The sequence below is a fragment of the Ambystoma mexicanum genome, chromosome 10, assembly GCF_040938575.1.
Source record: "Ambystoma mexicanum isolate Mex_15411 chromosome 10, UKY_AmexF1_1, whole genome shotgun sequence".
In the NCBI taxonomy this organism is placed as follows: domain Eukaryota; kingdom Metazoa; phylum Chordata; class Amphibia; order Caudata; family Ambystomatidae; genus Ambystoma; species Ambystoma mexicanum.
Window position 1 is genome coordinate 618967718 of NC_090932.1, and position 12315 is coordinate 618980032.

At 46.4% G+C, this 12315-nt stretch overlaps 1 protein-coding gene across 1 annotated transcript in view; it reads right to left on the reverse strand.

The window, feature by feature from the left end:
• Positions 1-1912: 1912 nt before the first annotated feature.
• Positions 1913-12315, reverse strand: part of IRS1 (insulin receptor substrate 1) — a 224901-nt gene continuing 214498 nt past the window's right edge. Inside the window, exon 2 of the mRNA XM_069618182.1 lies at positions 1913-2886. Within this exon, the coding sequence (XP_069474283.1) occupies positions 2882-2886 (5 nt within the window). The 3' untranslated portion in view covers positions 1913-2881. The remainder of the gene's footprint in view (positions 2887-12315) is intronic.

Sequence of the window (12315 nt, forward strand, 5' to 3'; positions counted from 1 at the left end):
CTTGGTTCAATCACAGGTTGGATCTTAAAGCTAGTGTGCAAGGTCCTCCACAACCACAGGTTTTTGCTGGGCTGTGCAAACCTTGCACTCTTCCTCCAGCGGCTTCCTGTGGGCTCTGCTTACCCGGCGATGCTCCACCTGCAGCTCGGGATCTTTACGACCGCTTTGCTCGGTCGTATGGTCCTCCATCTAGTGGTCTGCCTTCGGCTTCCAGTGTCCTTCAGCTCCGCTTCCTGCTGCATAAACTCGGCATCCCTGAATGGGTCTTGAGCGCTCCACTTACCACACCGCCTATCCCGAGAGGTCTGGCTGCACACCAGTCTGTAGCTACACTTGCACAGCTGACCTCATTTCCAAAAGGATCTCAGCTAAGTTCCTGCCACCATATTGATTACAGAAAGACTAGACCACTCACAATTAGAATGGCAATCCTGCCTTACTCGTGCCATCCTCCTCCTCGCCCCAGTACAGCAGAGGTTGATGTGTCTGAATTAACAAAAAGAGGCTAGCGTGTCCGTATGAGGGTGTTTCTTTCTAGTCAGTCTTTTCTTCATCCAAGTGTCAAACTGGTGTTTCTTGGGGAATGTAAAGGAGGGATAGGGAAAGGGCCGATATCCTAAGGCTTGAAGGATACAGGGTTCATTACTAAAAGGAAATGGGGGAAGACCATGTCTCACCTAAAGCCGTCCTCTCCCCACTCAAGACATCTCCTTCACCGAGGTGATCCTCCCTCACATATCGAGCCCCAAGATCGGGATCCAAGAGTGATGGCCTTTGCCTGGCCACCAGAGAGGAGGCTACAGGGGGAAAAGTGAAGAAGCCCTCTGGTTCCTCACAGTAGATGTTTTGGAATAAAAGTCGAATTTTAAATGGTACAGCACTTTACATTTAATTGAATTCTTCCATGAAATTAAAGGCAAGGCAGGTACATTAAAGTGGTGCATGTTGAAGGTTCCCAGAGTAGGAGGCGGGGGTTTGGGGGAAGGAGATCGAGAGTGGTGGAGGCAGGCACTGAGCATTGACCTAAGTGCAGAATGAGTGGTCACTCATCAAAATGGTCTCTTCAACCTCTGCATCTAGATCTACATGTGCCTTATGCATCCCTCAGATAGGGACAGGTGTCCAATTAGCCCCACACTACATGCCCGCCTTGCGAGAAAATGCACCTGCTGTAGCATCCTTGTCCCAACATCTACATTAAATATAGTTCCATCGTTTAGCACAGGTATACATACACTATCCCTAAAGAAAGCACTCCATTTTATAAATGGAAAGAATTTACTCCCACCACCAAGCTCGAAACCTTGGTAGTAATCCTAGAATAAAAATGGCACCTCACTTTATTTTAAAAATACTGAACCTTCGACAAACGCAACTGATTTAAAAATATGTTTATATCCCTCAGAAAAGAGGTTGCCCCAATTTACCATTCTGCTGACATTTTTCAATTACGTGCCAATCATTTTTAGACTCCTGCAGTGGTTGAGTTTGGATTCAATTAAGCCTTACTGCAGGATACACAATTGTAAACTCTGAAGTGCAGCAGTTCAATGAAATACTGATACATTTTAATGGAACCACAGCTGGAAACTGAGGGAGTTTTAGTGAAAAATCAGTCCAGACAGGGAAAAAGGAGTACCTGTTTTGGGGGGGGGCGGGGAGGGGTGTTCAATTGTTTATTTTTCAAGCTGTAAAGAAAATATATGCATGCGTGTACTTTTTTTTTATTTTTAAACTAAAAAGTTAAAACTTAAAAAATGGCCAAGTAAGTGTTGCACTGTAGAACTGAGTATTTCAGAAAGCATGATCCAGATCACCATATGATAGGCTCCAAATATCCCTCCGGCCTCAACCGACGTTTATGAATACATAGTGATCAGGTGACCAAAAACAGTTACAGCAGGGTACCAGAAAAATTTAACAGCATCTAGTTTATTACATTTAGAAAGTTTTCCAGAATTTACAAACACCCACGTTGCTCATTCCAGGGAGACTTAACTTGAAAGTTCATTCATCTTTCTCTTTTTTTTTAACAGTATTTACAAAGGAAGACTTTGATTAGAGTTCTCTTGTTTCACATTCTTGTGCAATTAATGAGCGAGGTTGACACTTGCAAGTACCATATTCAACAATAATACTTCAAAGAGCCAATCTTTGTAGAGTTAAATGTATTTTTGGGACAAATTCAGCTGAACTTCGGGCTATGTTACAAATGACAAACAGTAAATAAGGCTGTACAAGAAAGCCATTAAAGGCTCAAGGTTCAAATATTCTTATTATTATCTTAAGTACAATCTTAAAACAAGAATAGTACCCTACTCTATTCTTATTGGCCTTGTTTTAAGCAACCCGCCCCCACTCTGTTCACAACAGAACATAATACACATCGGTTCCACATCAAAAAAAGGATGTGATGTAGGACAGTTACATTTTTATTACAAAGTACATGTATAAATCAAAACCTATGTTAAATATGTAATACTCCCAAAACATTATTAACAGCTCAATATGTAATAATTTACAACAGTGATTTGTAACACGTTTTTCAGCAGCAAATGAAATGTGATGTGTAAATATGCTCGAACCCCTCCTCACCAAAGACATGGGGAGGGTGGATTAGGGGAGGGAGGCAACAATTTAAGTCCATATGTATGGTAGAAGAGAGTAAATAGAAGACTCATTTGTCAGGTGTCACAGTGCTTTCTTGATTGGCACAATGTAGAATGTGCAGTTCAGTCAGAACTCCTGAGGTTTGTGTGTGAAGTAAACAAATGGAACTGGATGCGCCGTACCATATACTGAGGAAGAAATTGTGAGGTCCAAGTTGTGATGTATGAAATATTTATACTGTCCATAGACTAATTACTTGAGGTTATAGAGGTCATTCTGAAAAGAAGAAAAAAAAAAAACAGATGTTAAATTACAATTTTCATTGTGCAAGTCAACTTATTGGCACAGAAATATTAGGGCTACCTAGACTAAAATAGTGGTACAAGATAAGAAGCATAATATGTTGAATAGTGAACAGTGTTTCTGAGATTATAAAAGGCAAGCATGTTAATTCCTCTTTAAAGTGTCCATACACACTTTACTTTCTATATTAAGCAATTCTGGAAAAATCTAAACAAATACTGCAGCACATTTTTGATAGGTCTACCAAGTCTACGTATGTAGGCCTAAACTGAATGAACGCAATACATTTACTATTCCTCGAAACATTTCCCTCCAACTCAATGAAGGAAAATAATTGAAAGGGTCCTGTGCTAATGCTCTCGCTCTTCCTGGGGCTCCAGACTCTCGGAGCTCACATAGTGGTTCCCCAGCAGAACGGCTCTATGAGGACTAAGTTTTTTGGTTTGTCCCTTTTTCGGGGGGGTGGGGATGTTTGGGGTGGGGGAGGGGGGGGGTTTGGGCCTGTTACTTGCACAATCTGTAAAAATGTTCTGCGCCCTTTCGTTATATTATGAAAATGCCAATAAAACAAAGTTGAAAAAAAAAGAAAGGGTCCTGTGCAGTGCCTTTTCATTGCTCAAGAATCAAAAAGCCCTTTGTATGGTCTGTCAAGTGGAGAGTAAAAAATAATCCATTCCTATGCGGTATGCAACTGAAAAAAATAGACGACAAGGACATTAAGTCAACTTTAGAATACAGATTTCAACACAGCTTGAGTTGCATTTTATTCCAGAACAGATGCATTCTCAAACATGCAGATTAACCATGTTACTCACCGTAGTGACCACCTTACTTCTAGTCCATAGTCCCCTTTCCTCCATACTTATGGACATCTCTCCATCCTGTGGGACAGGACCGGAGCACCTTGTAAAAATTGTTTTCAAAATGTTGTCCTTCCTCTTTTTTACGCTGATCCTCGGCACCTGACCGTAACCCCGCCCACCTTGGCTCCGCCCCGTGCATCACCCATCAGTCCTTTTCTATCGTCAGGTTCAAGACCCATTAGCAATAACAGAGTAACCTTATTAGAGGGGATGGCAGACGGGCGTATGGAGGAAAGGGGACTAGGAGTAAGGTGGTCACTACGGTGAGTAACCTGGTTATACTTTATGTCCCGTCCCCTTTCCTCCATACTTATGGGAAATTCCCAAGCACTCCTTACAGGAACTACGGGTGGATGGAAAAAACCCTATTGAAAAAGGTTCTTCAGCGCAACCTGACCAAACTGAGCATCAGCTCTTGAGCTCATGTCAAGACAATAATGCTTGCAAAAAGCAGATGGGGAGGCCCAAGTAGCTGCCCTAGCGATCGACTCCCAGGGGACATACTTCTGAAAAGCAACCGCAGCTGCCTTGCCCCGCACCAGATGCGCATGAAAACCCTTAGGAGGCTTCAAACCCTGGACGGTGAAGGACTCCGTAATGCAGGCGGCGATCCATCGAGAAATAGTCGCCTTAGAGGCCTGCTTACCCCGAGGGTTACCAAAGGTCACAAACCATTACAAAGAACGCCTAAACTCGGCTGTTCTGTCCAGATAGAACTTCGAGCTCTTCTGACATCAAGACAATGCAGAACCCTTTCCGCCTCTGAGGTAGGGTTCGGAAAAAAGACCGGCAGGGAGATAGACTGGTTCAGATGGAATTCAGATACCACCTTTGGCAGGAAAGCAGGATTCCTCCGTAGGACTACCTTATCCTTGTGAAAGACCAAAAAGGGGTGCTCCACCGACAAGGCCTGGAGCTCACTCACCCGCTTTGCTGACGTTACGGCGACCAAAAAGGACACTTTCCAAGATAGGTACTTGAGGTCCACCGTGGCCATTGGTTCGAAAGGCTTATGGCACAACACCGTCAGGACTACATTCAGGTCCCATGGCAGGTGCGGACTACGAACCGGAGGATAAAGGCGTGACAAGCCTGCGAAATGCCTCTTAACCACTGGGTTACACAGAGAGTAAGAGCATTGATCTGTAGAAAGGTAAGCGGAAACCGCTGAAAAGTAAGTCCTGCATGCAAGGACATGGACACCCGATTCTGCTAAGAAGGCTACAAAGGACAGCACTGTGTCAATTGTAGCCTCCCTTGGATCCAGCTGCTTGCTCAAACACCAATAACAGAACCTGAGCCATTAGCTTCTGTAGTGGGACCTAGTCGAGGGTTTCCTAGCTGCCTGGATAATACGCATGTTATCCGCAGACAGGTTAAGATGTTCTAAAGACTTTAACTCCGGCACCATGCCGCCAAGATCAGCGATTGTGGGGAGGGATGCCACAGCTGCTGCTCCCCCTGATGAAGATCGGGGGTCACTGGTAACCTGATCGGCGGGTACACCGACAGGTGTTGCAGTTCTGAGAAACAAAACCTGGCCGGCCACCAGGGGGCTATGAGTAGAAGGGAACAGTTCACCGAGTTGTTCAGCTTCCAAATTTGCTCGGTGAACCAGAGGCAGAGGCGGGAAGGCGTAAGCTCTCATGTTGTGCCATGGAATCTCGAGAGCCTCCCCCAGAGAGGAGGCTCGCAGCCCACTTCTGGAGGCATACAGAGGAAGCTTCTTGTTTGCCGTCGTAGCGAAGAGGTCCACTTCCGGTGTGCCCCAACGCAGGAAAATCCATGAGAGAACCTCTGCCTTCAACTCCCACTGGTAGCGGACCATCGTCCGCCGGCTGAGGGCATCTGCCGTGAGATTCAGCTAGCCCGGGATGTGTACTGCAAGTAGCCAGACACCATGAAGAACCGCCCACTCCCAAATCTGGATGGACAAGTCCACGAGAGGAGCAGACTTGATTCCCCCTTGCTCGTTGATGTAATACATGGACACCACTTTGTCCGTGCGGATACGGACCACTTTGTTGGCAATGATCGGTCTGAACACCTTGAGCGCTAGGAAAATCACCAGAAGCTCCAGATTTATGTGAAGGAGCTTGTCCTGAGGCAACCAGAGATCCTAGACCTGAAGAAGATCCAACGTCGCACCTCTCCCCAGAAGGGAGGAGTCTGTCGTGATCGTCATCGTAGGGGCTGGGTCCTGGAACCCCGCACCCACCGACAGGTTGCTGAGAGATGACCACCACTCCAGGTCCACTCTCATGGAAGCCAGAATCATCATCAACGTGGAATCCGGGTCCACAGCCTGACACCAAGAACTCCGAAGAGCCATCTGGGTCCGCCTCATCTTGAGACGAGCAAGAGGAAGCGCCAACACGCACGAGGCCATGAGGCCCAGAAGCCTCTGGAACCACCAGGCCGACATGCTCTCCGACTGCGCAAACATCTGACACGTGGCCAACAGATCCGCCATTCTTTCCCCGGTCAGGTACGCTCTGAAGTCGATCGTGTACCAGCGAAAGCCCAGGAAAATCAAATCCTGCAAGACCATCATGGAAGATTTCCGCCAGTTCACCGACAGCCCAAGATGCAACAGGAGCTGAAGGAGAGACTCAAGATTGCATGCGGCTTTCAATGGGCAAGGACTGCGTAATAGCCAGTCGTCCAAATACGGATACACATGGATACCCTGCAGACGAAGATAAGCCGCAATCACAGACATCTTTGTGAAGACACGCGGCGCGGAGCTGAGGCCATAAGGAAGCACTCAAAACTGGCAGTGCTCATCTCCCAAAGAGAAATGGAGATATCTCCTGTTTGGATTCTAAATCAGAATATGCATTTACGCATCCTGAAGAGCCACCATGCTGAGCCAATCGCCCATCTGCAAAGACCACCGTATCGGGCCGGGCGTGATCATCTTGAATTTCTCTTGGGGTAGGAAAAGATTGAACTGGGAAAGGTCTAGGATGGTGCGCAGGCCAGCTTGGTTGGGCACCGTAAACAGCCGGGAGTAGGAGCCCTCCCCGAGGGGAACGGGTTCTACAGCTCTGAGGTCCAGAAGTTTCTGAACCTCTGCTTTGAGGGAGGGCGAGCCAGACAGCTGCAAAGGAGGGTTGGAAGGTGGGGTAGCGGGTAAGCGGAAGCCCGCCCGAGCGACTGACAAGACCCATCTGTCTTCGGTGATGGTCTGCCACACCTCTCAATGAGACGCAATGCGTCCTCCTACCGGGGTCTCGTGCGAGCGCGGAGAACCCTCATTTTGCAGGTTTTTCAGTGGCGTTGCCACACGACCCTGAGGAGGAGGCTGAGGAACGGCAGAAAAACTGAGTCCGTTGTTGCCTCTGGTGGTTATTCCCCAAAGGGGTATCAACCCTGCGAGATTTTCGGTCTAAGAAGCCCCTAAAGCCAGAGGAAGGTAGACTTTGCGACAATGGCCTCTGTGCTTTAAAAGAAGTCTTAACAAGGACCGACAAGGACTTAGCTGTCTGAGTGCAATCCTTAGTCTTGGTCAGCTCTACATCTGTTGTAGAATGAAAGAGCTCCTTACCATCAAACGGAAGGTCTAACACCTTGTCCTGTACTTCCTTCGAGAATTTGGTGGCATGCAGCCACGCCCGACGTGAGGTATCAACCCCCAGCATAAGGCCCCGAGCCGAGGTGTCTATGTGATGAGCCGCAGCCTCCAGGGGATCCTGGGCCAAGACCCTGGCGTCGGATAACCCCGCTTTAAAGTCTTCCAGCTTCTCGACCGGGATGAACTCCGACAGACCTTTCCACATCCGCCTATTAGCCCCCGCTAATACCAGTTCTGCATTGGCCTGCCGGAGCTGCAAGGCCGAGTTGGTGGAAATCTTCCTCCCAAGGGAGTCAAGGAGCTTGTCCTCCTTCCCCAGAACCTGAGTAGCCGTCGTAGAAGAGGATGCAGCAGGCCTGGACTGTAACACGACAGACAGACTAGTACACAATCGCTAGCGAGAGCCAGAGAGGAAAAAAGTGAAGAAAAATCTTCTGCGGATGCAAGTGCGTCCAGTCCCGATTGAGCCGAGAAAAGGACTGATGGGTGATGTGCAGCCAAGGTGGCCGGGTTTACGGCCGCGTGGCGGGCCCCGCGTAAGAAAGAGGAAGGACATTTTGAAAACATTTTTTGGATGCTTTTTACAAAGTGCTCCGGTCCCGTCCCACAGGACGGAGAGATGTCCATAAGTATGGAGGAAAGGGAACAGGGCGTAGGAGTAAGTAGAATACAGGTTAGCATCTTGTCTCAAAAGTGGCATCTGGCTGAAGCCACAGCAGGGTTTCATACAATTACTAGTGAACGGAAACAATATGTTCAGTGTCATGCTCAAACATCCAAACACATACTATTCCACTGATACAGGTCAACATCTGTCTGGGGTTTGGAAATTTAAAACCCTAATATTTTAGCATTACCAGTACTGCACATCCAAAATGGCGTCTTCTATGACTCACTGTTTTGCTCTTATTTTATTTTCATATCACAATGTTTATATCAATTTGTTTTAATCCAACCTGCACTGAATTATCTATATGTACTTCGGTTTCCTGAAGTTCTTTAGGTTTCCTTATGTTCTACTAAGTGCCCTTAGTTGGCTTTAGGAGAAGAAACATGCAAGGTCTGTAAGTTAGCATCACTTTCCTCTAGGGATAACTCCAGTGTGTACTTTAGATACTATCAAAGTAGTAGGCAAAGCATCCTAAGCTGCCCTACAGATAAGGTGTGCATCCACCACTTGCACTCCCTAAAGAATAGTTAAATATTCCCGAAAAATAAAAAAAAGGGGAGTAAAAATACTCTTAACAAAAAATAGTAAACAGACATGTAGGATCATGTGCCCCGGCTTTCACCCACATGGCTCCATGGATATCTTTGGACCAGTCGTGCACGTACTACCACAAGAAAAAACGATTACTACTGCCTGATTTGAAGTAGTAAACTGGTCTCTTAATGTGTAGGAATAACTAAGTGCAAAGGAATTATTACAAACATTTCAGTTTTCCAGTTAAGATAGTTTTACTCTTATAAAATACTCCCATTGGGAAATGGACTTACATTTGTACTCCCTAAAAACCATTTTACTCCCAACTTTGAAAAAAAGTTGGAATAAAATACTCCCACATAAAAATTGTATCTGGAGCAATGACCCTAAGCATTGGTCTAGGTTTTGTATATCCCTTCACTTCCTTATATTCAGCAAAGCTGGCTACACTGAAGAGAAGTTAACTTTGAGGCTATTGTGGTGTTGGCACCCCCATCTAAGGGCTGGAAATGGGGGTGGGGGGTGTTTACCGGCCCTGCACTCTGAGTTCATAGCCCAAACAAAACAACGGTGGTTATTGAGGGCAGAGGCCGTTACACCCCCCCCCCCCACTCCCCTTTACAGCCCTTGGAAGGGTGTGCTAACCCCATTAGCACCCGGGTTACCAAAGCAGTTTTTTCTTAAAAATTATTCCTTGACTGGGACACCGTACGGTGCCCCCTTGTTCGATTACCATGGAGGCTGGAAAAGCGAGGAGAGGAGCAGCTGCTTTTGTGGCAGCGGGTGCCGCCGCAACAATCGTGTAAGTGGGACTGGGGAGGTTTTTTAAAAAAAAAGTATAAAGAAAAAATAAAATAAAAGGAGAAGGTGGCAAAGGCGGTAGCCTGCAGATTCCATGGAACGCAGGCTGAGATTAGCGGTTTCAGCCCATGTTTCATGGAACACGATTGGCAGCTCCCCCTGCCCTCAGTGCTAATGAGCAATCTGAAAGAAGGACGACTAGCATGATTGACAGCACATGAACCACATTCTGTATGAATCCGCTCATTCTATGAGGAATATCATGAAATGCAGGAGATGTGGGCCCTTGCACTCCCCAAACTGGTCTGTTATAATGTGAAGTGACGGTGCAAGTTAAATTAGTGTGCAACTACACATTCTTCATTAAACAGTTTCATCAGGCTTACTGTATGAGCGATAGAGGACTAGGAGAAACTGTACATTTGTGCACAGACTCCCATCTGCAACACCCCCCACACCCGTGCAAACACTTTAATGTGAGAAGAAATTATACATTTAGCACATCACTATGAACACCGCGTTATTTAAGTACAAGTAGGCAGCACAACAAAGTGGCCACTCTGAGGAGTGAGGCAGGTGGCTGGCAGGTTTTTACAATTTGAGAGTGTTTTGTAATTGTGCATGTCACACAACGGGTCCTCAAGCTGAAGGCTTGGGCGCTTCGAGATGAAGTTCTCTCACCTGCACAGAAGAGATCCAGAGTGCAAAAATTAAATAAACAAACTTGCAACTTACTCTGGCTTACAGCAAGTGGCGAGGGGGCGACTGACTTCTTCACCACACCACCAGCAGCAACCAGCATTGCATAAGCCGCAACCAGCTCAACCTTGTGATTTAGCCAGATGCTGAGCAGCAGGAATCAGTTGGGAGAACAGCACGGAGGCCAGGTGAGAGACCCCAATAACGGTAAGCCAATATTGCATGCATAGCGTGTAGACATGTCCAGCAAAACAAAACTAGAGCAAGCAAGATGGGTTCTCAGCAGAGTACAACAAATGCAGTGCAGGGAGCAGCAATATTTAGGGGTGAAAAGTGGAAATACGTCAGAAGCTTTAGTATAAACCCCACTAAGTGAGTGGATTAATACATTGGTGTCTAGATATATTCACAAGTCAACTGAAATCATGAAGAATCCTCATCCTTCCACCTTGCTTCCTGCCAACTCCGAGATCCCACAACTACAAGATTGGAAGGATATGTTCACTTTTTACATGCGTGCTAGTGGTGGAGCACGCATACCCGAAGGGGAAAAGTGCGTGTATATAAACAGGTTCCTGAACCAGACCCTGGACCAGTGCAGTGCAGAGCACCTATGAGATGCTTTTTTTTGGGGGGGAAAAAGACCAAATTGCTTAACACGGTTTTGCAACTCTACACATTTTTCTCCAAACATCAGTATAGCATAGAGCGAGTGGACAACGTTAGGACAGATCTCGGGCCCTCAGTCAAATTATCTTCACACGAAAAGATGGGGGTCTACATTAGGGATCAGCTTATGATGGTGACTTCACAAAGTGCATGGGAGGCAAAGACCCACAAAGAATCTAATTCTCAACAACATTTTGGTTTGGGGAGTGGAACTATCCACCAGATGTTTAACAAATGCCAAGGATGCTGGGAGAGGTGAAGGGGTGAATGTGGTTGGCTCACTAGGTGTTAGAGTTGTTCAGAGCAGGATGGTTCCCAGAAGTGCAAAGAAGATCGAACACTGGTATTGCTGAGGTGCAGAAACGCAGTTACATTGTCACCTCCAAAGAGGGCCCTGCAGCCAAGGTGACATGGTAAACTAGCAATAAAAAAAGGACACTTTGCTAGAGTATGCAGAGCTAGTACAGAGGATATGAAGAGGAAAACTGTAGATCTGATAGAAGACTACCATAGACAACAGCCAAGTAGTGCTACAAAATTACAGAAGCACAGCAGTACAGAGCATCCTGGGCTGAGATGAAATGGACACCACGTAATGTCAATTTGCATTAGCATCTTTCAAGAGAAGTTCAGAGAATAGCATCAATATTGATCAGGCCAGATATCGAACTGCACGTTTATGGCTGCTACCCCATTGAAGAATACATGTAAATAGCATGGGGGCAGCCTTCTGGGGTGGCATCAAAGTGGATTTGAAAATGAAGTAAGAGTCAGGAGTTGATGTGCAGGTACAAACAATTGTGGTGACAATAGAACCCGGAGAGGTAGTGAACAGGTTTCCCAGAGTTTTCTGAACACATAGCTGAGCTGAAGGGATTCATGCACAACATTTCAAAGAGGGGGAAAACACTGTAGTGCCCGAGGTACGGTTAAGTGCCTGTATCTATTCAGAAAAAGCTAACTGCTGAACTGAAACAAATTTGAGGAAAAAGGTGGGGTTCGAAATTGAGGGGAGCTATGAGCTATTTAGATCTGGCTGCTTGTAGCCTAGAAGAGCCTGGGTAACTTGACACCAACAACTAGGAGGAGCTACGGTTTGCTCCAGTTGCAAACTTGATGCCAAATGCCAAACACACACACCTATGGGAATTTAACCCTGTGCACAATCTATAAACAAACGTTAGGTGTTGGAAAGAATGGAAACAAAGTTTGCATCTTACGTGAAAATTAGATTTGTAGCACGCTACATACTAGGTCCTCATTCCCCAGGTAGCTCCTCGATCAGTGGTTAACGCTGGATACTCATAACACACTAACACTCCACCTACTACCAACCTCAGAACCATCAGACTCCGCTCCCGCACCCCAACACAGTCCACATATACACTTCCTTCACACCACCCAACACCCACACTCGCTACCACTGCACCACACACAGTTCCAACCACCCTAGTCTTCCCAATCACTTAGCCACCACACCCCCATATGCTAACCATAACATTGATGCCAAACGAGCACACACTCCACCTTCACATGCGCCCTTATCAATGCCCGCTCCCTCATAGCACATGCACTGGAAATCAATAGCC